Here is a 24251-nt window from a genome sequence, read left to right on the forward strand (position 1 = left end):
AAAACCCGTGTGAGCGCCGCGGGGCGGGCGCAGGCACCGCGCGGGGCAGCCCGCGGGGGCATCCCAGCAGCCCGCGCGGCGCCGAGGGGGCCTCGAAGCACGGCGGCGGCGGCAGCGCCATGCCGAAGTCCAAGCGGGACCGCAAGGGTGAGCGCCCCGACCCGCCTCCCCCTCCGCTCCGCCATCCCCACCCCCGCCCTAACGCGGCCTCTCTGCTCCGCTCCCGCAGTCTCCCTGACGCGGACGCCCAGGAAGGGTCTGGAGGCCAAGCAGGCGCTCATCGCCGAGGTGAGTGCGGTGCGGCCCGGCCCGGCCCCGCGCGGTGCCCCGCTCCCCGGTCCCCCTCTCCCGCCTAACCGCTGCCTTGCAGCTCCGGAGATGCGTGGACACCTACAAGTATATCTTCGTCTTCTCCGTTGCCAACATGAGGAACAACAAGCTGAAGGACGTCCGGAACGCCTGGAAGCACAGCAGGTGAGCCGGGGTGGCGGCGGGGGGATGCCGGCCGAGGGGTGAGCGCGGCCTGGGAGCTGACAGCCGCCGCCTCCTCCTCCTCTTCCTCCCGCCGCCCCAGGATCTTCTTCGGGAAGAACAAAGTCATGATGGTGGCGCTGGGCCGCGAGCCGAGCAGCGAGTACAAGGAGAATCTGCACAAGGTAGGGGCTGGGGTGTTTTCTGTGTGTCCCAAGGCGTCGCCTCGCCCACGGCGGCTGGGTCACGGAATAACGCCGAGGGATGACAGGGCTTCAGCGTCACCTTTCGGCGGGTGTTTTAGTTGAATCCATCCGTATCGCGACACAAAAGCTCTGTTGTTAACAGAGCTTTCGTAGCTGTACGGGACCGACCCCTGGAAGGTAAGTCCCTGGGTGCTGCCCGAGTCCCACGGCGGCCTCTTTCTTTCAGGTCAGCAAACACCTGAGAGGTGAAGTTGGTCTGCTCTTCACTAACCGCACCAGGGATGAGGTGGACGAGTGAGTATGCCTGTGTCACAGCCATGGCTTTGAAGTGCTGGGCAGCCTTTTTTTTTTTTCCCACTTGACTATTTCACTTGCTGATGTGTCTCTTAAAGCAGTGATGGTCTCATGAGGCTTTTCAGCTCATCCTTCTCTGCCATTCCCGCAACAGCAGGGAGGAAGTTACGGCAGGCCGTGCCGTAATCCCCCTCTTAGCCCAAGGGATGTTCTTTCTGCAGCTGAAGCTCTCGCTACCCGTCTCTGTCTCAGGTGGTTCTCCAAATTCAAAGAGGTGGACTTTGCCCGCGCAGGGAACAAGGCAACGTACGCGGTGAGCCTGGACACGGGGCCCTTGGAGCAGTTCCCCCACTCCATGGAGCCTCAGTTACGGCAGCTGGGATTGCCGACGGCATTAAAGAAAGGTATGCGAAGATTTCATTTTTCAAGCTTCATTTTTCATCTGCACAGATAAGATCTTTTAAAGAGAATGTTAAATGATCGAGTAGAATTTAGTTTTAGAGAAAATCCTGATGGACAGCTTTCTCCTTGTTGTCATTACATTCTTCTTGCGCCATTCTTCCCAAACCGATGTCAAAGGACGAGTGAAACAACCAGCCTTCTACGAGATACCGTTCTTTTTGAGTGGAAACAACTAGGCTTAGCCTAACCCAGCGCGTTGGCATCCTATTCAGAAACCAGATGTGCGGGGGTTTTTTTTAGCGTTGATCTCACCCAGCTTCTTGGGGTGTACTAACGTTTGCATGGAAAGGCATAAGCTACAAAGGGCGGTGTTTGAGAGAGTCTTAGCTCTGCACCCCACGTTTCACTGGGCTTACCCAGCATTTGTGAGCCTATTTCAAGAGCTTTTGTTCCTGCAGGAGTGGTGACGCTACTTTCAGATTACGAAGTCTGTAAAGAAGGGGATGTTCTCACCCCTGAACAAGCCCGCGTCCTGGTGAGTAATGTCGTTCTGCGTGAGCCCCCGTTTCCCCGATACAAAATAATCAATGGTTCAGCAATTCCCCTGGAGGGTACGAGTTCTCAGAGGAAGGTGAGCAGTACTTCTGGGTCTCAGTCAGTGGCGTGCAGCGAACATCCTTACGCATTTCTAATGCGAGTGCTAAAACTCTGCAGCAATTATTTTGGCTCCTGCTTTGCTGCAGTTCCCATCTGGAAGTTATATTTACCAGAAGTGGTTTTGCCAGGCTGGCCATGGAGACAGTGGAGCAGGAATGACAGACTTGTGTCCTTTCCTAGAAACTCTTTGGCTACGAGATGGCGGAGTTTAAAGTCACCATCAAATTTCAGTGGAATTCTGAGACGGGAGACTTCCAGAAGCTTGTGGGAGACACAGCAGAGGAGGAGGAAGAGGAGGATGACGATGACAGCAATGAGGACTAGCAGCAGTCCTTGTGCTTGGACTCTAGACAGTTCTACTCTATTTTAGAGACAAAAAGAGGAGGATGTTTCCCTTCCCTGTTTGCCTGCAGAGGACAAGGGCAATCGGCTCAAACATGCTCTTTGTAAAAGATGACCTAATTATGCTTTTTTTTATATAAATCTATATATAAAACTTGAGATGGTTGTCACTGCTGCCTGTTACTGTTTGAGTACCCCAGGATCTGAGCAAATGCCACCTCAAACATGAAAGCTAGGCAGAAAGTGTGCAAGCGTAATGCAGCTTAGACGTGGCACGCCTGACGCTGGGGAAGATGCTGAGGGTTTGCTCTTATCTTCTGGGAAAAGCTGCAGAAGCAGCTGTTTAGCTCAAAGCCACCGAGCGCTGACAAGGAGATGCCAGCCAGGTTACAGCTACAGTTAAGAGATAGGCTCTGCGTTAGAAAAAGGTTTTATTCTTGTACGTAATTATTGAAGATCATATTAAAGCAGAAGTGGGGCCTTCATCCAGTTATGTGTCCATTTTCCCCATTCAACTGCATCTTTAAATCAGAGTGTGTGCTGCAGAGAGCTGAAGGTCCATGAGGGGAGGAAGAATAAGGCATGGCCCAACACGGCAAGTGCTGACAGCGGTAGTGGATCCTACAAAGCTGCATCAGTACAAGGAAAAATCACAACCCATTTACACGTCGATCAAAGGGACAGGGTGGGTAAGTACCTCTCCCGTGTTTCGAGAGACTTGTGCTCAATTATCCACCCCCATGACACCCGCTTTCTTGTCCCTACCCTACTCTCTAGCGGAAATAGTTGGGGCAGTCGTGCGCAGTCAGGTTCCAGGCTTTATCAAACGCCTCCACGACAGCTGGGAGCAGCGGACCCTCTTCACTGTAGTCAAGGTTCTGCTCTAGCTGCTCCAAGCTGGACATCCCAATGATCACTGCATCTCCAAGAGAACCCTGGAAAGCGATAAGAGGAGTTGCTGATCCCAAAAGAAACCTAGTTCACCTCCCAAGCCATTGCAGGCCAAACTTTAAACGTTTCTTTCCAGTAAAGAAAGGCCAGTAACTCCTGGATGTTTAGACAACTGACAGCAGGAAGTTCTGTTCACAAGGCCAGAACATCTCTAAGTCATGCCAACTCCTCAAAAGCTGCCAAATCCTACTTTATAGTGGACTAGGGGGAATGTTCTGGGGAGATCCATTAATTTCCTAGTCTGATGAAAAGCAAAGTCATCTCCTCGCAGGGAAGCTGTCTGGGTGGGAAACCAAGCCCCCAGTAACTGGCGCTTAAAATCTTTCATTTCTGCCAGTCCATGGGGAAATGCAGAGCTGACTCACTCCTACAGCCTGTCAGGCAGAGTCCATACAGCAATATCCACTTTGGAACGCCACAAGCCCACGGGGTATGCAGATTAAAAGATAACTGCTTGTACAGAGACACTTCCCCGTTTGTGTGCTGCAACAGCTGCCCAACTCTGGTGGTGCTGCGCAGGCTGCTGACTACAGCCGCGTCGAGCTCTTACCTGCAGCTTGGAGTGATGGTACAACCAACGCAAAGCAGCGGAGGTCAGGCTTGGTGCACTGGAACCATAAGCATCTTTCAGAGCTCTTTCTACAAGGGCAATTCCTTCAAAATTGTGCTTTTTCCAGTACCTGCAAGAAAAGAAATCACTCTTATTGCCCTTGGGACCTCTACTGAATGGTACATCTGTATTCGAACTTGATTGGAAAGGCTTTCGGGAAGCCTCATACAACTCTTTGTAGCCTCTGAGGACTTCTGCAATCCCCCACTGTAGGCTGGGAGGAAGCTGAGCCTAAAAACCACACTGCAAAGCTCAGTCACAAGCCACAGCCCCAACTACATGTGCAGATGTAATCACTACACAAGCTTTGGTCAATTCTGCTTCCTCTCAGCTGATTATTAGTATGGGTTTTTTATGTAGCTACTCCTGCCGCATCTCCCTGCTCATCTTATCAGCTCAAAACATACCTGTCCCTGTAGGCTTGAGCCCAGTCATTCCCAAAAAACCTTCCAGTGGGCTGGCGTGCGTCTTTGTCCTCATACTTGTACTTGCCGGTCAGCAGCCCTCCTGCAAAGGGTTAGCAGCACATTCAGCGATGGGCTGGCTCTTCTACAGCCCCCATTTCGCATGTTTTTGTCTCAAAGTCTCGTCCTTTCCCTCCCCGTACCTGCCAGCGGATTGTAGGCGTAGAACCGCAGTCCGTAGTATCTCAGGCAAGGGAACAGCTCGGCTTCTACCTGGCGAGTGGTCGCGTTGTACATACCCTGCACAAAGATGAGGGAAATGAAGAACTTGAAACGCTATCTCCTGACAGTGGTCATGAGCACCTGGAACAGCCTTTTCCCACCCCTTCCCTGACAATACTCTACTCTTACCTCATCCAGAAGGGCGGCTTCAGGTCACACAAGGTTATTATCTGCTTAGGAACAGACTTTCTAAAGGATTGCAAGTAATGCAAAAACTTTGAAGTTCCACATCAAGGGAGTCACTGACTCGAGCAATAAACGCATACTCAGCTTCTTCCGAGAAGTGATCTCACTCAGCTTTCTAATCACGCGTGTCCTGAAAGGACTTCCCAGACTAACTGGAGCACTTATCTGTGTTTATATCTGGCACATTGGGGACTGGTCCAAGATTTGAGGCTCCCAGACCACCCTTCCCTGCAGTGACTGTCTCTGTAAGGACACAGAGAACCATCCGTATGCTGTTCTGATCTGAACCCTCATCTCAGCCTCCACAAAAGATTTGCTGGACCACAGCAAGCCCCCATCCCTCACCTGGTACACAGTTGGCATCACCCAGTTGTTGTATTTGCAGATGGTGCAGATTTCTGCGACCTCCCATGCTGCGTAGTTCGATAGACCAAGTTCTTTAAACTTTCCCTGCAGCGGAATAAAAGGGTATTCAATTCCAGATTTTAAAAGCACATTTGTACCTAGGCAGTGCAAGATGCATACGGTGAAAAGGACAGCTGCCAAATTTTATTCCAGAGTTCTTTCCTCATCCCTGTTCACCTCTTCTAGATGACTATGAATTATAGGACCTGACAAAAATATTTCCAATGTTCTGTTCATTTTGAATTCACACCTTCTAATTTAAATGGCACTATTAGATTAATGCAATTCAGGAATTCTTCTTCGCCCATTACCAGCACTAATCTTAACCTAGCCAGTTAACACGGCTGAAAGCAAAGTTCAGATGTTCTAACACTTCCAAGAGCTTTTGAGAACAAAGTGCACCACATGAACACGCGACAGAGCGTCAGTTGTTTGGCTTTGCCCTGGTCATCTGTGTCCCCCTCTTCCTAGTGTTGCACAAACCCAGCGCTGCAGAAGGGCACAACAAGCAGCCCTGGTTTAAAAAGGTGATGGGAGGGAATCGAGAGATGGTCCAGGCTTGGACTTCCCACTTTACTTCTTTGTGCAGCTCGTTGCAGGCACGCAGCGTCTCCTCCACTGGGGTCCCATGGTCAGGAGCATGGAGGTAGAAGAGCTCCACACTCATCCTCTTCAGCCTCTCCAGGGACGTGTCCAACTGTGATCGCACACTCTCGGGCTTCAGCGTCTTCCCATCCCAGGGATTTGCCTTGGTGGCAACTTCCACTGGCAGAGAGAAAGAAAGAATGAGCAGGGACGTTTCCGCCTTCAGGAAGCGAATGGGGATAAGGGGCATCATGCAAGCATTGCTCAAGGTGTTTCAGGGAAGGCCCTTCTCCTCGGGAACCATGTCTGTCAAGCAGGGGAGGCCTTTCTCCTTAGGGACTGCAGGTCTGCCCTAGAGAGGGAGGCCTTCTCCTCAGGGCCTGCGGGTCAGCACTAGCTGAGAGGGATGGAGTCAGCCTGGCAGAGCAGACCCTTCTCCTCAGGGAACAGGCCTGGGGGAATGCCCTTCTCTTCAGGAATGGTGTCAGCCTGGCAGAGCAGACCCTTCTCCTCAGAGAATGGGGCTGGGGGAATGCCCTTCTCCTCCGGGACGGAGTCAGCCTGGCAGAGCAGACCCTTCTCCTCAGGGAACGGGCTCGGGAGAAGGCCCTTCTCTTCAGGGAGGGTGTCAGCCTGGCAAGGAAGACCCTTCTCCTCAGGGAACAGGCCTGGGGGAAAGCCCTTCTCCTCAGGGATGGTGTCAGCCTGGCAGCGAAGACCCTTCTCCTCAGGAATGACCCCTCCCCTCAGAGACAGCCCCCCCCCCCCCAGCCCCACTGCGACCGGCCCCGGCCGTACCGGGCTCCGTGCCGCCAGCCAGCAGGGTGCCCAGGATGCGCTCGGACTCTCCGCCCGCGTACATGTAAGCGGTGTCGAGGAGGCGGTATCCGCGCCGCAGGAAGGCGCGGAGGAGCGCGGCGCTCGCCTCGGGCCCGGCGCGCCGCCCCACCTCCATGGCGCCCAGCACCACCCCGGGACGCGCGCCCCCCGCCGCCATGGCTGCTGCCGCCGCCACGGCGCATGCGCGCCCGTGACGGACCGCGGGGAAAGCACCCGCCCCGCCCGCCGGGGCGAGGGCCGGGCGCGCATGCGCCGGGGAGCGACGCCGGGTCTGTCCCCGAGCCCCTGCCTTGACCCGGCGGGCGGGAGCGGCCGGCTCCCCAAAAATAGGCAGGTTTGCACAAAAACCAGCAAGTTTCCTAAAAATCGGGTTTGCAAAAAAACCAGCAAGTTTCTAAAGAAGCAGCAGGTTTGCAAAAAAACCGGCAACTTCCCGAAAAAGCAGCGGATTTGGAAGAAAACCAGCAAGTTTCTGAAAAAGCAGCAGATTTGTAGGGGAAACCCAGCAAGTTCCTGAAGAAGCAGTGGAGCTGCAAAGAAAAAAACAAGTTTCTGAAAAAGCAGTGGAGTTGCGAAGGAAAAAAAACAAGTTTCTGAAAAAGCAGTGGAGTTGCAAAGAAAAATAAAGCCAATTTCCAAACCGCTGTCAGCAAAGGAAGGTAAGTCCCTGTTCTGCAAGGACGCGCCGGTGGGGTTTTATTTCTCCTTTGAGGCCAAATCCTGGCGGGCTGACGGCCTTCCCCATCAGGTCATCCCACCGGACGCGAAATTAAGGCCAGTAAAGGTGTATTAGCCAGTAATGAGGTTTTTGTGATGCAGGCCAGCTTGGAGGAGCCCTGAGTGTGTTCCTAAGATAGATATATTTTTCCCCAGGGTTAATTTCATTTTTTCCCGTGTTACCGCTTTTTCCCCAGCGTTATCCCAACAGTTTCGCTGCCAGACACTAATAAACATCCCTCGGCCGAGCTGAGCACCGGAGGCCATGGATGCGCGGCGCTGGAGGGGTCTCCTGCCCGGGAATCTTTCCGACTGTCCCAACGGCTCCCGCTGGGTGATGGACGTGTTCAACGAATGCGCCCAGGACAGCCGGGACATCGCCAGCGTCGTCCTGGGGCTGGTTTCCATCTTCTGCTTTGCGGCTGCCTCTTTTCCGTAAGTATCGCTCCCAAAGCCCAGCCGAGCCCTTCCCTTGGTACAACACCGCTCTCTAAAAGTCAGATTTCAAGCTGCCTGAATTATTAAATCTAGCCGGCAAAAGCAATCTGGGCTTGGAAAATTTGGGTTTAGCAGGAGGAGAGGGAGCAGGCGGTGCAGCCCCAAAGCCTTGTTTGTTATTGTATTATTATTGTTATGCTCGGCAGCTGTAATAACCCACGTAAGCCAACTGCAATGCAGTCGTTGCAGGTCATACGTGCAGAAGAAATGTTTCCAGGAGCCCTGGGCTTCTCGGAAGTGCTGGGACAACTGTGGCAGATGGGGACGTGAGGGGTCACGCTCGCTCTCGGTGTATCATCAGATAATTTCGTAACCAGAGAGGCGGTTTCTGCAACTGGTGCTTCTCCTTGCTGGTTTCTGCCCCGACACGAGGGATGGATCACGAGGGCTTGAGCCCAGCGGGTTGCTGCGAGCACCCAGTGCGTTGCAGGACTTCTCACGGGGGCCAGCTTGCAGGGGAGCACGTGGCTTTGCTAGAGGAAATCTCTGCTTTTCCTCTCCCTGCCCCCTGAGTGCTTTGGGCGGGTGGCAATTGCGAAATGACCCAGGTGGGAACAACAGGGAAACCTGGGGATGGCTCCCAGGTAGCGCTGAACCGGCCGGGAGTAACAGTTTGTGTCTCTGCCCGACTCCCTCTCTGCAGGCAGTTTTACCAAGCCTGCAAAACGGGCATCATGGACCAGGCGCTCTCCATATATTTCCTGCTGGGGTGGCTGGGCGGAGACCTCCTAAACCTCATCGGTTCCTTCCTGGCCGATCAGTTGCCGCTGCAGGTACCGACCGACTCGCTGGGGCTGGGTCGGCTCTCAAACACCCCAGACTCCAGGGAGGAGGGATGGGGTGGGTGCTGCTTAATCCAGCACCGGCAACCAGAGACTCAAAGGGCCCAGGGACGCTCCCTTCTCCCCCGGGGATGCTCCCTTCTCCCGGCCATCAGCTGGAAGCCTTTCTGCAGGTAGGACCAACCCGTCCTTCTCCCCGCAGGTTTACACGGCTGTTTACTACGTGCTCGCAGACCTGGTGATGCTCGCTCTCTACTGCTACTACAAAGTGAAGAACCGGGGCGGAGGGTGTGAGTTGGGGTTCCGGGCACGGCGGGGCCGTGCGCTCCCCTTGGCACGTCTTTCGGGCTGGCTCCTCCTTGGCTGCGGAGCCAGGAGAGGAAGCAATCCCTGGGGGAGATGCATCGAGGCAGAGATGCTTTGCAGACGCATTGATGCAGCTATTAGATGCCCCTTGTTGCTTCCTGGCTTTTTTCTTAGGTAATCTGAGCACCCATGAAAGCCACAGCTAGGAAATAGCTACCAGCCATGCCTGGGGCTTCTGCAGACCACCATGTGCAGTGTCCGGGTTGAAAATAAACTCCCTGTGAGTTGCATTAAGTATAGAAAGAAATAACTTACCTGCAGTTACGCGGTGGCTCCATCTTGGAGCTGGAAACCACAGCCAGATCTCTTGTCCCAGGCCAGCGCTTTAAGGGAAGGGCTGAAGTTTGCCGGCTGTTTTGGGGTCGATACTCCTCTTGCAATTAATGGCAGCCTTGACACGATGGAAAAGTTCCTCCCTCTTCAGATGGAGTAAAAAGGGAATGTGAACAGGGCTCTGCAGTTCTTGCAAGGCTCAAGCAGCAAGAGAAAAACCTCTGTTTAGCATAGCAGCTTTCTGTGAACTACAAACAGGCATCTGTTTGGACCCTGAAAACTATTTAACTTATTAAAGCCATTTGAATTTATTAAACCAATTGGTAGACGGTCCATCAACTATATAGTTTTTTTAATGCTGGAGAGGTTGTTTACAGAACATGATACAAGCCTTGCTGTCGAAGGTGGGCTCGGTCTGCGGGGATTTGAACGTGCACGTTGTGAGTTAAGACAGCGAGAAGCTTGTAGACAGGCGGGATGATTTTTAAGATCCCTACAGCAAAGAAACTTGAGCGGTCTTGGTCTGCTGAGATAGCAGCAGTTTCCTCCCTGATAACTTACGAATTGCCCGTATCGCTGCGAGATAAAACGCCCGCGGCAGCTATTGCCCGAGTTACTTGGTGCTGGCTGCGCTGCCGCAGAGATAAGGGAGAGCTTGAAGGTCTCTTTATGCGCAGGGGGTCCTGGCACCCACCACGGATGCTGGGCTGCGCTGGGGGCTGATGGAGGAGCCCTCCCTAACCAGCCGCCGCTTGATTCCCCGCAGTCGCTGCTCCGGTCAACGCAGCCTTCGTCTTCCTTTCCCTGGGGACGGTGTCGGCCGTCTCCTTCCTGGGCAGAGGCGCTGCCGTGGTGCAGGACCCAGTGATGTTTAAAGGGAGGTCTCTGCTGTCTGCTCGCATGGATGAGCTTGGCTCGAAGGTGAGCCGGTTCCTAAATCTGGGTGATGGAGGGAGAGAAGATAAAACTGTCCGGTGGGTGGGCATGTCCTGCTGGACCAGTGTGATCCCGCTTAGTGCTCAGCGGGGCGAGGGATAGATGGGGAGATCAAAGGCTGGGTTTTAGCCCCACTGTCGCCTCGCAGGAAGCCGTGGCGTGGGTGGTAAGCGCATCTCTGAAAACACAGGGGCTGCTCGCGGCCCCCCCTTGCCTTGCAGCCTTTCACCAGGAGCGAGATCATTGGTTTCACCATCGGCTCCATCTCCTCCGTGCTGTACCTCTGCTCCCGAGTCCCCCAGATCTACACTAACGTAAGTGTGCGAGCAGGGGAGGACGGCAGCTCGGTCCTGGGGACCCCTAGGGTCCTGAGACTTCAATTTGAAGAGGGGCGGTGGGATCATCTTTCTCCTCTTTGCGCAGAGGTCCCAGGTCCCCGTCTCTGATCATTTCATAAGGGACTATTTTTCTGTATTTCTGCTCTGAAACCAGATTCATTTTTCTCCCCTCCCTTTAACATACCAATATTTGAGGGTGGGGCTTTCATTTTGTCTTTATTTACAAGCAAAAGGGGAACTAAGGGGCTCTTGGCATTAAGTCACCACCTTTTTTCTTCTCTTTTTTTGGAGGGGAGGGTGATTAATACTACTTTGTATGAGATTTCAGAGAGCTAGACCCAAGCTCCTCTCTCTGGCCCCTCTTCTTCCAGTACAAGAGGAAATCCACCATCGGGGTCTCCTACTCCCTCTTTGCCCTGGTGATGCTGGGGAACTTGCTCTACGGCCTCAGCGTCCTCCTGAAGAACCCCGAGCCGGGGCAAGGCGAAGGCGACTATGTCCTGCACCACCTCCCCTGGCTGGTGGGCAGCCTGGGCGTCCTTTCCCTCGATGTGGTTGTATCCTTTCCCCGCCAACGCATCCCACCGGGATCGCATCCCACCGGGGTCGCATCCCGCCGGCAAGGCTTTGCAGGGAGCGATCCCGTCTCGGGACAGGCCGGGTTAGGCAGGAGCGGGTGGGTTGACGCTACTCAGCGGTTGCTTTTGAGCTGTGCTTGCTCACTCACGTGCCGGTGAGTAATTTATGGTGTTGCAACAGCTGAATGCTTCAGACCGTTGTTTGCATTAGGCTCGTTGTCCTGTTTCCACCTCCCCGGCACAAACAGCCTTTTTTCGGGTGGTGAGACCCAACACGTCATGTAGATCCACCCCTGCTTGCGTGAAGAGCCTTAACCTCTTCTCAGATCTCCTTCCAGTTCCTTGCTTATAGGAGAGGAAGACCCGGTACTCGCGAAGAGAGGGATGCTCTTCTCGGCGAGCAGCGTGACGGCTTGGAGAGCTGACGAGGGGACTTGCCCTGGAGCGAGAACAGGATGATGCAGACGAGAAAGCTGGCCCTAAAGCTGGGCAAACCGGCCCCTCCATCCTGGTGGCTCGTGGGAGAAGAGGACTTGAGCCAGTGGGTGCCATGTTGTGCTGCTGAGACGCTAAGCCCAGCCAGGCGGCAGAGGACGCTGCTGAGAGCCCTCCTGCCTCTGATACCAATGATGCTATCGGGATAAACAGGGAATCACTTGATACCTCAGAAGGTCGCTCTTCTCTGCTCTTAGGCCCCGCAGCTGAGCCCGGTCGCTTCTGCTTTACCTCCTGTCTCTCAAGGGTGATCTGGAGCTTCCTCGGTACTGGCAAACGTGGGAAGAGCCTGCGGGGCTGCGGGAGGGGACAGAGATGACCGACCTGCCACGAACACGAGCACCACGTACCTCTGTGGGCCTCGCGTCTCCGCCACTGAGCTCTTTCTGGAAGATTCGGCACTGCCTGGAACCAGCTCAGAAGGAGAAAGGGAAGGAGCAGCGTAACCAAAGTGTTTCGGTTCACACAGACCTATTTTAATTAGCACAGCTCACGTGTCTATAAAACAAGTCCTTGCCCCACGTGCCTCCTTTGGTTTTATTTTGTCGGTTCATCTGGCAGCTCCTGCCTCTTTCTTAATGTGTCTCGTAGTCCCCATTCCTCTGACTTCTCATTTTTTTTGCCTCACCCGCGGTTTAATCGCATGGGCTTCCCAGGGAAGCTGCTCCATCGCTTTCTGGTTAGCTGCAGAGGCAGTTACCCAGGCAGAAGACGCTGCCTCTCTGCTCGGTCTGGTGTTTGGTCCTGCCTTCTCTTGTTGATGAATTTATCCCCAACACTGAATTCATCCCCCCCGGGGGCCCTGCACACCGGCACGGCGGCTCCTTGACCACAGAAGGACAAGAAGCAGCGGTGGTTTGGGAAGAAGCCGTGTCCCCGGCAGGAGAGCAGCTTTCGGGCGGGCAGGGGAGAGCAGAGCGGTGGCATAGCCACGAGATGGCTGCCTCGGCCCGGTGCCGCAGGCTCCGGGCCGTGTGCTGAGCTGTTTCTGCTGGGGAGGAGCAGCTCAATCCCACTGGGCCAGCAAGAGGAAAATCAACCAAAGCTTGTAGGCCCTTCAAGAAAAGCTAACACAACTTGTCCTTTTAAAAACCAGAACTTTCCCTTTCCTGCAGTCACTATTAACTCTTCTTTTTTGCTCCCCTTTTCTCCCTCTCCAGCTGCTTTCCCCAGAGCCAGCGCTTCGCTGCTGCCCACCCACGCAGCACCCCGCTCCGTGCCCCTTTTGGCTTTAGCTGTGCTATCGTTATTTTACGATTCCTCAGCCAGTCCCACGACGTTTGTCGTTCCCGAGGAAGCCAAGCCACAGCTCTGTGATCACACAGCTCAGCCCGGATCGTACGTGAAACAGGAGTCGGACTGCCCCGTGCCTGTCAAACTGCAACGGCAGATTAATGAAAACACAAGCTGTGCCAGTATTTGGAGCTGACCCATTTGTTTTTGGAAAGAAAAAATATTTTTCAGACTCTTTGAGCTCCTCAGACAAAGCTGCTGGGCTTTTCGCTCCGTTAATTCACAGTCCCTTCCCCTGCAGGCTCGTGGGCGATGGGGCTGCTTGCCTCTTCCCCGTCCTCGAGCCAGCAGGGATTTCCTCTGCTGTCTTTCCCTAGGAATTGCCGAAAAACAATCCATATCTAGTGCTAATTAATACAAACCATGAGCGGATTCCTAGCAAGACAGAAAGCACAGCTTCGTTAGACCTCAATACCTGTTTATTACAGATAAAGACCCTTGGGCTTGGTTTTATTAAAGGAGTGTTTTGTAACCTCCGCTCGCGTGTGCTAGCTCAGCCCTGAAGTGCTGGGGAAGGCACGGTTGGTTTCCCGAGAGCTGGATTTACTAAGCGGACCTACGCAGGGGGATAGGATGGGATTTGGCACACCTACCTTGCGGAAACGAAGTTCACGACACTAGATAATTGCCACGTACCGGCTAGCCGAGAGCTTTCCTCAAAGCCAGAAAAACAACCTCTAATATAAGGAGGTAAAAATATATATATATGTGTTTACGTGCCAGCAGCCATCTAGGTGGTGGTGGATGGAAATCCGTGTGTCGCAGAGGCTCTCACCCCTCTGAGGCTGTAACGCAGCCCTGTCCCCAGAAGAGCCTGCAATTCAAGATTTTGCAGAGGCAAGTGTTAAACCAGAAAAGGCACGGACCAGAAACGGCTCGTCCCAGAGCGAGCACGTAACGCGGTGGTAGGCCGGGGGCTGCGGCAGCCAAGCCAAAGCTGGAGGTTTGCACCCGAACCACCAGGTTACGCTGCTTTGAGGAGAGGAACGAACTGCTGCTGTAGTCGCGTCTACCCTGCAGCTCGTACCTCTACAACGGCTCTGCGCAAAGGGTACATCCCTGCACGCAAGCAATAAGGGTGTCTCTGCATACCCCAAGCCTATACATTAAGTTTATCCATTTTTGGCTCATTTGCAGAGGCGGCTTTGGAGAAGGAAAACAAACCCCCTGAAAACTTCAGCGCGCGACAACTGGCAACAGGCGAGAGGAACCACGAGCCTCCCCCTCCTGGGCTAACGCGGTATTTCCAAGCTTCAAGGGTTCACGCAGCCTTATCTCCAACTTCAAAAAAGGTTCTTCCTAGGACAACAAAATCTGGACGCGTTCCCCTTGGGGATCCCGGCTTTGAGGCAGGCTTGCGTGTGCCTCTCCCCAGCCTGCGTCCCGTACGAGCTGCGTTACGGACCGGAGGCCCCCGGGTCAATACTCCGGCACGGGACTGTAATCACCTGCAGATGTCTGGATGTGAAATAGGCCACGTTAGAAAAGCAAAATTAGAGCGCATTAATCAATATTAATGCCACCAGTCTCAATTTGCATAGGTTCACCCGAAGGCCAATTCCAATGGCCATGTGCAGGAAGACCCCAGCAGGTATTTGCTTTCTCCATTTCCCCAGGATTAAGAGTTTGTTGTAAGCAAAGCACGTCAAAGTAGGCAGCAGACCTGAAGCTGTGCACGCTCCCTCTGGCCACCAAGGGTTTGAAGAGGGGGAAAGCCTGGATGAGGTTCACAAATCACCTAGGGACCAAGTGAAGGAGTTTTTGGGTGAGCATCAATGGCTGGAACCATCCACCTCACCCCGTCAGGTGAACCTGAACACCTCTCCTCTGCCCATTGGAGTGTTTCAACACACAGGTTCCCCCCCAGACTATTTTTAACACACCCAGTAAAGCTGGACCGATCCTTCTCCTCTAAATACAGCTGTTCTGTGTTTGCTGGATGCCCGAAGCATCAATCCCAGCGTGCAGCAGGAGGTCACATCCCGGTGCCAGCATCATGGAAGAACAGCAGGCAAACGAGTACCACAGCTACGTAACGCTCCACCTGCGAAGAGCAGCCCTACATCACACCCTCTCTAAAACAAACAAGTTTCAGCTGATTTGGATGCAAGAGAGAAAAAAAAAAAAAGGAAAAAAAAAAAGCTTTCTTGTTTTCTGTGGCCACATAATCCAGCAGCTGTTTGGACTACCGATGTGCTCCGTGTTTGCCTTTGTTCGCCAGTACCCGTCTACCTACCTACAGCCGGAGCGACTGCTTCCAGGTGCTACGAAGGAAAGCGTTTACAGCACAAACCCCAAGTAACCCTGCAGGAAGGAAAGAGAAATAAGGAGGACACCAACCACACACACTGCTTCCTGGGATTTTTTTTTATTATTTTTTTGTTTTAGTCTTTTTTTTCTTTTTTTCTTTAGTATGGAGGCTCAAGTATCAGATGTAGATTCAATTTAAGCTTTACAAAAAACAAAATCAAAACAAAAACCCCTTTTGCATTCCATAAAAATTGACAGAAAAGCGCCTTGGAACCAGGCTATAGAAGAGCAGAACTTTCAGCAGGTCTCCTAATCAACGTCTCCTTGCAAATCTGGTTTAGTCAGTATAGTACAACACTGAGGAACACCCTCTCTTCCCTCCCTCCCACCAGCCATCCCCTGTGCCCAGCCCCCAAACATACGTGGAATAGATTTTTTTTTTTTCCAGTTCTTCCTTTCACACACCACAGTATTTAATAAATTTTTGTTTTACATTTTTTACACCAATGTAACAAAAGGCAGGAGGGGGTGGGAAGGAAAAGACAAACAATGATCCATGTTTATGCATATAAATGGGGGAGGGTGGAAGAGAGGGGGGAAAAAAAATACATGGACTTCTACAGAAACGTAGCCTAAGGTCTCAATAGTAAAATGTGGTGCAAAGTAGGCCTCAGAGACTGAAAAAGTTTGTACAGCTTTATTCATGGGGAGAAGATGGCGTTGCATGGATAGTATTGGATGCAAATTGTGATGTGACGTAACAGAAAAGGGCAAGGGGGGGATGAGTTTTCTAAGAAAGGAATCTAACGAGTGCATGGCATGTCTTGTTAGCATGAAGAGTATTTTAACTTTGCTGCTTTCTCTTCAAAGCCTCCACCAGGTCGTTTTTAAGAGCTTCTTGTTTTGATTTGTCTGCAAAAGTCTGCACAGACCTGTGGGGAAGAAGGAAACGCAAGTCAGAGGTGATGCATTTGAGAGAAGGCGTTTTTAACAGTTCTTCTGGCATGTGAGTCAATAGGAAGGAGAAGCACCTCAACCCAGGCTTAGAGGAAACAAAACTCAGCTTGCCTGTTTTAATACGGAAAGCAGAAGGCAAAGTGAACACTTCAGTGAGTATATCCAAGGAAAATTCACTCTAGCAAGGATGGCACCAAAAGACACGCTTCCCCAGAAGCTCCACTCAGCCTCCAGTTGCTGGAGGGAGATTCCCAATTTTTTACGTTACAGATTGGAAAAAGCCCAGTGTACCACCAGCGAAGGGTGTTAGCGCTCTCGCTCTCCACATGACCGTGACGGGAAGGCAGAGAAGATCCAGCCTCTACCCACGAACAGGAAAAGGGCCGGGCTGGGGGAGCTCCTGAACCTTTTTGCAGACTGTTCACCCAGGGTCGAGCAGCCACGCCAAAACTTCCCTCCAGCGTATTCACCAGTGGGAAAAGCGGCCAGAGTTTCTGTTCTTGAATTTGCTTTTCCAGTTTGTACCTTACCTAGAGTAATTAGCAAATCAAAGCAGCCAAAGAACAGAGATACTGTCAGCGAGCTTATTGCAGGGGTTCCCTTTTGCTAAAAGTTTGGTTATAGAAAAAAAAGCTACATCTTTTCTCATCTTGTCTCACTGCCCTCTAAGACAGCTGCGGAGGAACCTCCATTTGCAATGGTACAATAAGATTTCCAATTTTTTAAAAAATCCTCTTAAATATGATCATTGATAGAACAATACTACTAGACTTTTCAGGAGCTGCCAACACAGAGAATGGTTAGGATCCAGTTTGGTAGGATTTCTCCCCACATAAACCCTATTTCACACCCTTTTCAGTACTCAAAGCTACCTCATTCTGCCTGGATGCTGTCTCCTGTAAACAAGACCGCTCTTTGTGTCAGTTATTTTCCTAACATTTTTATAACACTATTTCCATTCTCTTGTCTCTGGAGACTTCTGCTTTAATATATACATTTTATATTTGCATTTGTCACAGGCTAAAGAAGTGGTTCTCAGCCATTATCAACAAACAGTGCATTTTCCCCTTCGTCAGCTTAACGTGTTTAAGACAACATCTGTAACTCATTATGAATTGGAGTGGAAGGTTAAACTGGCTCAGGGTTAGTCACTGCCGTGCGTCCTAGACATTCAAAGCTCCAGAGCAAATGAGAGCGTATGAACAAAGCCCTTTAGAGGCTGTGCACAGCACAAGCAAGTGGAGGCTAGAAATGTTTCAGTAGAGCTTGAGCAGGACTGGATGTCGAGCTCCAAGGAAATTCAAGGTACACCAGGCAAACAGGGGATGTGCGTGTGGGGTGAGCTCACATTTACTCAGAAGTCACGGGAAGTACCGGTCATTTTCTTTCAAAATTGCGAGACTTCCAGGATTTCATTCCTTTCTGCAGGGAGGACACTAAGATTACAGGGACTTTCTTCACTGAAGTGGTGTACCACAGCTGTAAAAAAACTGATGGTGCACAAGGGACAGAGTCCCAGGGCTTCTGGATCGAATCAGTCCAAGCTAACACTGCTTGGGGTACGTGACCACGTGCTCCTTTCTTGCTCCCAAGCTAGAGTGCAAAGTGGTAAATCCTGCCACATTTCAGAGTGTGATATTTCAAATGGGGGGAAGGGGTGGAGCAACATTTAAAATAAAAATCACAGCATTTAGTTGGCCGTATTAAGAAATAACCCTTGGGTGAAACACGGATCAAATGTCGTTCATCAGTCTGCAGGAGTTAGGGGTTAGTTCTGGTCTCAGTCATCATGCAGAGGTCTTGGCTGGTTTAGTGCTGGTTGTCACACCTCACAGGCAGGGGGTACCTGGATTGGTTTAGTTATCAGGCTGGATGTAGATCTGGCGCTGGGTCAACACTTGAGAAAGCTCCCTCTGCAACTGCTTATACTTTTGGTTGTCGGGGATAGCATCAATAGATCTACAGAGAGCAGTTTAGAAACGAGGGAAGTAAACAGGGAAAAGAACAGTCAGAAGAACTCAGTAACACAGAGCTGGTATTCTGGAAACCACCAGGAGCACACTCAGGAAGAATAAGTGTAAATACATAGGTTAGAAGAAACAGGAAAAAGCCTAGAGGAAAAGCCAAAGCCAGATGCTCTGTATGTTACCAGTTCTGAGCAGATCATCTCACCGATGCACAAAGTAACATGACTCAAACTGAGCAATGGGGAGACATAGGAAATAGATTCAATTACAAAAGCTTAAGGCAATGTTCACAAGGAAAAAGACTGTATTACATATTTCCTTTTAACGTTAATAAATGCTTCCTGGATAAACCCCTGCACACCACAAATGAAAATAGAGGCCTGTTATGAAAGCTGGGGTTTGGAAAAAAAACCCCCAGAACAGCTGCTCTCTCAGATACTGTCGATTCCCTCTGCCCATGCTGTTAAGAGGGCAGCACAAATATTTAATTAGCACCACTACTCTATCTTCTTTCACATTTCAGTATGTGAGGGAACAGCAGTCTACTTAGTTGTGCCATTTGTTTGTTCTACATTATCACACTGTGCTAGGAGGTCTATCTGCAGTTTAAAATGAAATTATTTGGCATCGCAGTTCTGTACTTTCCTCTACGAGCATGAGAACTACCATCTTGGGATTTCTATGTAAAATTCCTGACCAGAAATGAGCAGGAGTTGAAAAGTATAGTACAGTTTCCCTATGGAAAGGCACAGGGAGTTTATTCACTTAATCTGTTCTAGTACACTGTATTTTGACCAGCAGTGTTGAGAGAAAGACAGAATTTAAAACAAAGTCTAAATACTGCAAACCATTAATGTCATGACTTAATTTCGGGACCAACTGACTGTTTTTAAGAAGAGTAGAAAGAGAAGTCAGAATTTAAGTACCACTTTCAGGACTGTGAAGAATAAAACTCCTAATTAAAAATAATTCTGAAATACAAGTGTTGCTAATTGGGCTATTTTCTTCCTGGTGAGGGAACAAGGGATTAAAACATTGCTTCAAATTTCTATAGTTACAAAGCAGAAGTGTTCCCTAACCTCCACACAACAAATAACGTTTCCACAGCACAGTGAGGTGAACGATTAGGGACATGAAAAGACTTGTTGTAGGAAAGGGGAGTTCCAGCAAACAAAAGCAGATCAGTGCTGGGCTGGGGACTGTACCACAGGCACTGCAGCGGAATGCAGGGAAGCGAAGGGGGTCCAATAGTCAGCTGGAGAGCCCCTTACCTCAGCCCATTAACGATGTCCTTTGTTTTTCCAAAATAAATCTCATTCAGTGTACTTCTGATTTTGTTTTCCATGTCCTAGAGAAAAGAAAGAAACCAGATCTTTAGTCATGTCGGCTGTTTTCAGGACTGGTGCACGTGCACTCTTCTGTGCATCTTATGTGTTCATCTTGATGTACAACACTGGCCACAGCTCGGTTCAACCCAGTGTACTCCTACTATGTGAATTCTCACCGAAGACAATACGACCCTCTCTCTGCTCTTATCAAACAAATAAAGGCTTAGCTCTATTCCTGTCCTCTCCTCCGCATTAATTACTCTAGGCTATGAGATGTCTTTCTGGACCACAAGAGGGCAGTTTCTGTCCAGCTATCCATTTTTCTGCATTCAGTTGCAGAAAAGGAAAATGCATTTCACCCCAACCTTACTCCATAATTTCCTGGCACTGAAAGGACTATAAGTGGCAAGGCAGTCATTTAGCATAACCAACAGGTCAATAGTTTTGTGCTTATGGGTTACTTTGAATTTTTGAGCTGCCGACTCGTTCATTAAAACTGCATGGCAAACAGTTTTGAGAAAGATCTTGTAAATAAGCAGCATTTTTTCATTAGGTCGCTTTCACTCAAGCCAAACACTTAGACAAGGGATCAAAAAAGAAGTACCTGGCTTCCTTTCATTTCCCAGTTCCTTTAAAAAATACATTATAGTCTATTTTAGTTGAGAATTTCCTCCTCTCTTGCCAAAGTGGCTATGAAGATCAAGGAAATCAAGAACACCTTCATACAGGACAGTGCAATGAAACAGCAAACTAGGTGTTGCAATGAAGCCCTTCTGAGCAGCTAATGCAATCACATCCTTCACTCATCATGCTGAGCACACATGACTGACAGCTGCCATAAAATCAAATACTAAAACCAATTCCAGTGGATTTAATAAGCACTTGATACACACTGAACTTTCAGTTAAAGGGACAGTTCTGTATAACACAACCTGGCTTTAAATAAGTCTGCCCAAAAGTGGCTATAGTGGCATGGGGGTAGGAAATCGTTAACTAGTTCTGAGGAAAGGACCACTTATTTTACAGGAAGGTTATTGCTGTAATGAGCAGGAGACAAAGCGCAGAGTGGCATTTTTGTATCTACAAGCTGTTGGAAGACATGATAGGAGGAGTACTGAGCCATCAGACACTGAGCAACATTAGCACGATTAGACTTGATACCATATGAATAAGTAACTTGTTCGTAAAGACAAAAGGAAGTGTACAACAGAATTCTTAGACATGGGACCAAATATGTGCAAGAGAACCTGCAGGAGGCTCAAGCTGCGGTGGCTTCACAGCACTTACCTCTACCAAGCGTCCGATATTGGCTATGTGTGGAGAGGAGTCGCTCACAGTCTCATCTTTCTCCATCTAGAAAGGAAAGACACAGGTCCATTGGTAACATGGAAATTTGATGGCCGATGCAGAACAGCTTTCCTTATCAAGAGAAGGGATGGAAGAAGTGGGTCTCAAAATCCTAGAGGAACTATTCTTTCAATATGCTAACAGACTAGTAACGTACTGAGAAATTCCCAGAACTAGACAAAGGCTCACATGTTGATAACAAACGTAATAAAAACCATGACTCAAAATAAAACCCTGCTGTAGATCCCTGGTGTAGACAGGCACTACAAAAATTGTCATTCCCTACCTACTAAGGGGCTGCAGGAGATCTACGATAGCGAACACGTAACACGACAAGAAGCACAGTAGCACAGCATGTGGATATGAAAACAAGGTTGTTGTTGATGAGATGCACACAAGGATGGTGCTGTCAGTTTAACAGCTGTGAACTACCCCTGCAAAAACAGCTGTGTCTTTTAATCTTCATCTCAAACACTACTTCCAACCACACCTGGGACACATTCTCCATTTTCAGGATCTCCTGGCAAAAGACACCTTAGGCATTATTTACCTTCCAGTAGAGAGGGAAGGTGCAAAGAATACAAAACCCACACCTACCTGCAAGACTGGTGATGATTTAAACTACTGCAATAATATGGAAAGAGAAATTTGACAGTTTGTAGTTCCTTTTTCTTTTTAGACCAAAAAGCTGAACCAACATTTACCTAACTATTAGGAGGAAGGAAGTACAAAGCGGTAAGTCTGGGGGGAAAGGAGACGACTGCCTTTTGCAGTAGAAATTCAGAGTTGGATCAACTTAGCGTATAATGATACCACGTTCTTAGTGTGGTATCTGAACAGGAGACAGGTACCTGAACTAGGTGAGATTTTTCATCACTAAGTTCAAAAATTGGGAGCTGGTACTGCAGAATGCAATACTTGCTTTATTTCATCTGACTTTGCCCCACATAATGTTCATCCAGAGGCCATGGCTGGCCATCCATGACCTGCGCTAGGGAAAAGACCATCTTCCCCAGTTCTTGAGATGAGAATTCTGGCTGGACGCAGACAAGCTGCTGAACAATGAACATCAGTCCCAGGAACCTCAACTGATACAAGATGTGCTGAGATGGCATGAAAACAAAACCGGGAGAAAAATGTAGTGGGAAGAACAGTCTTCAAAGGGTTTTACTAATCCCACTGAATTCTCTTATCCATCTGTTCATATCCCTCCCTCAGGGTAGAGTTTAAAAATCTGGGCCAGCTACAGGTTTCTTCTAATAAGCCAAGTCTCTAACAGGCTTGGGGAAGCATGTAATTTAGTTGGAACCCTGAAGGCAAAAGATAACCTAGAAGAGCGGGAGAAAAAGAACAAGGACATTTAATTTTTCCTTTAGATTGCAGTCAGATTGTTTACATGTAATGGAGACATGCTGCCTGGAGAACGGATCCGGTTGCAGGAGAGGGAGAATATAAATCTGAACTACGCAAACACACATATACATGTTACGGTGAGTTGGGGAACTAACAGCAAATTGACCAAATCTGGGGCAGCCGGGGAGCTGGCAGTGGGTCATTTACTTCCACAGGCTCCCCACTGCGTCTCCTCCACACCTGGACGGGCCGACCTCATTGGTAAGCACCAGAATCTGAAAATAGAATTATTTTTCTGCAAAATGTATATTATTACATCTCCATAAAAACTGCTGCCAGAAGGAAAACATTTTTATATGCTATAGAAGCCCAGATGTTACGAGAGGCTGTTTTAATGGAGTTCAGAGTCAGTAAGCAGCCATGTTATACAAACAGCAGAGTTGTTGGGATTTTTAAAGGTTCCTTCCGGTGGCTGTTACTGCACAGACCTAAGCAGAAAGCCTATAGCTGCTTAAATAAAGGGGTTAATGTGCTTTGAGGGGAAATTCCTTTCTGTAAGTTGATGTTAACAAGCAGCTCATCTTCCCACTGTCACTCCCCATCTGCTGTTGAGCTCAGCCAAAAACCTAACGCTCCAGAATGAGCCAAGTCCAATCTACATGGCTCCGTCGCTCCTCTCCGTTCGAGAGATATGCTGCTTGGCTTCCTTGCCTCATTTCCCCAGCCATCTGCTGCAAGTCTGACTCAGAGGGGAAACTCACTCTTCTGGGTATATTAAGCTCTCGATGGCTGGCTGGTCACTTTGGATGTTTCCTGCATGGAATATAGCAGCTGTTTGGGCTTTCTGTAAACGTTATTTGGAGGAAGAGTTAATATGAAGAGAGAAATTTAAGTTGGATAAACACTTCAGTTCATCACGAAAGCATCTAAAAATACTATCAAGATAAGAAGGAAACTCATCCACCATTTTGCTCTGAAGAACTGACAACAACATCCACAGCTGCTCTGGCCACGGAGCGACGTGAAAATCTCTTTAATGAAACACAAACAGACCAATGCGAGCCAAAGGCTCCCAAGCCACAGGCAGCGGGCATACTGAAGTCTCCAGGTGGAAAATATGTGGAATTATTTGGATATCAGTGAGGCAACATTTGGCCTCTTTGAAATAAGCCTTTCTCCAACGCTTATTTCAAACTGTAACTAGATAAATGAAGGTTGTGAGCTCTACGGAGCTTGCAGCTTTGCACAAATCAGCTGAGAACTTACCTCATCCTTTCATGGCCTTCATGTATATTTACTCTAACCAGTATAACCAAAGATATCCCATATCCTTTACCAAATTGTACATTCAAAACCATGAGCAAATCTGGGGATGCTACATCAGCTCCATATGCCACTAGTCCATAGGTGCTCAACTCTTCTACTCTCTCTTTTTCTAAACCAGCCATTATATAACTGAACCACTGGAAAAATCCATATGTTCATGTGAAGCAGAAAGAATTTCCCGGACAATTACTGTTCATTACATCTCTGCTACCCTCTGCACCCCAAAATACTATTCGGCTAGCAATTAAAGAGACAGTGCCTCCAGGAAACTGGACAACTGCTGAGGGGGAGCTTACGGATCGTGACAGCTACAACTTGAAGATCCCTCTGGTGGAAAAACACTCCCCAATGCCCCGCTTAATGCTACGACATCTGGAAGTCGGTGGGATAGGCCTTTACATGAAAGCTCAACTTGATGAAAATATATGACTCTCCTAATTGCAGAGCACAAGCCTCAGAGGATTTACCTATTATGATAAATGGCAGAATGTCTCTGCTGGTGTTTTATTGAGCAGTAATATATCACAGGGCACATCTTCCTTAACGCAGGGAGAGCTCAGTTTGCAACAGATCAGCCTTCATCCAGCTCTCCAAAATGTTCCACCTTCGCTTAGAGAGTATTTCAAGTATGAAAATCAATGCACATCTGTGCGGCTTTATTCCGAAATCCCAGGCTTCACTTCCCCTACAACTTTATATCCTCCCCTTCCCACACCTCCATATGTAAATAAACTATAGGTTTTGAGCCAACTTCTTTCTCAGCAAACTTGCACTTCCTCACAATGTTCATCCTGGCTTAGGAAACGCACACA

General features: G+C 49.6%; 4 protein-coding genes across 6 annotated transcripts in view; 2 read left to right on the top strand and 2 right to left on the bottom strand.

The window, feature by feature from the left end:
- The first annotated feature begins 22 nt into the window (after window positions 1-22).
- MRTO4 (MRT4 homolog, ribosome maturation factor) lies at window positions 23-2531 on the top strand. The gene is made up of 8 exons (XM_072884278.1): window positions 23-147; window positions 230-288; window positions 371-474; window positions 575-656; window positions 904-971; window positions 1224-1375; window positions 1832-1908; window positions 2211-2531. Exons 1-8 carry the CDS (start codon window positions 120-122, stop codon window positions 2352-2354), a joined length of 714 nt encoding a protein of 237 aa, XP_072740379.1. The 5' UTR covers window positions 23-119; the 3' UTR covers window positions 2355-2531.
- Window positions 2532-2786: 255 nt separating this feature from the next.
- AKR7A2 (aldo-keto reductase family 7 member A2) lies at window positions 2787-6822 on the bottom strand. 2 transcript variants are annotated; one of them, XM_072884273.1, is made up of 8 exons: window positions 6594-6822; window positions 5788-5975; window positions 5151-5255; window positions 4541-4637; window positions 4341-4440; window positions 3874-4003; window positions 3138-3307; window positions 2787-3001 (listed from the first exon to the last, which is right to left on the bottom strand). In XM_072884273.1, the coding sequence occupies exons 1-7, from the start codon at window positions 6790-6792 to the stop codon at window positions 3146-3148; spliced, it is 981 nt and encodes a 326-aa protein (XP_072740374.1). In that variant the 5' UTR covers window positions 6793-6822; the 3' UTR covers window positions 2787-3001; window positions 3138-3145. The 2 variants fall into 2 exon arrangements, with proteins under 2 accessions (XP_072740374.1, XP_072740373.1); XM_072884272.1 differs by having other exon boundaries at window positions 2787-3307.
- A 48-nt stretch (window positions 6823-6870) lies between these two features.
- On the top strand, window positions 6871-12139 carry SLC66A1 (solute carrier family 66 member 1). The gene is made up of 8 exons (XM_072884274.1): window positions 6871-7294; window positions 7550-7787; window positions 8494-8623; window positions 8835-8922; window positions 10038-10192; window positions 10429-10521; window positions 10917-11102; window positions 11450-12139. Exons 2-8 carry the CDS (start codon window positions 7618-7620, stop codon window positions 11546-11548), a joined length of 921 nt encoding a protein of 306 aa, XP_072740375.1. The 5' UTR covers window positions 6871-7294; window positions 7550-7617; the 3' UTR covers window positions 11549-12139.
- Window positions 12140-15843: 3704 nt separating this feature from the next.
- Window positions 15844-24251, bottom strand: part of CAPZB (capping actin protein of muscle Z-line subunit beta) — a 61115-nt gene continuing 52707 nt past the window's right edge. The window contains exons 7-10 of one of the 2 annotated variants that reach the window (XM_072884276.1): window positions 20701-20766; window positions 19357-19433; window positions 17965-18077; window positions 15844-16093 (exon numbers count right to left, since the gene is read on the bottom strand). In XM_072884276.1, the coding sequence (XP_072740377.1) occupies window positions 17975-18077; window positions 19357-19433; window positions 20701-20766 (246 nt within the window). In that variant the 3' untranslated portion in view covers window positions 15844-16093; window positions 17965-17974. The remainder of the gene's footprint in view (window positions 16094-17964; window positions 18078-19356; window positions 19434-20700; window positions 20767-24251) is intronic. The other variant, XM_072884277.1, reaches the window with a different exon arrangement.

The sequence above is a fragment of the Ciconia boyciana genome, chromosome 19, assembly GCF_034638445.1.
Source record: "Ciconia boyciana chromosome 19, ASM3463844v1, whole genome shotgun sequence".
Lineage (NCBI taxonomy): Eukaryota > Metazoa > Chordata > Aves > Ciconiiformes > Ciconiidae > Ciconia > Ciconia boyciana.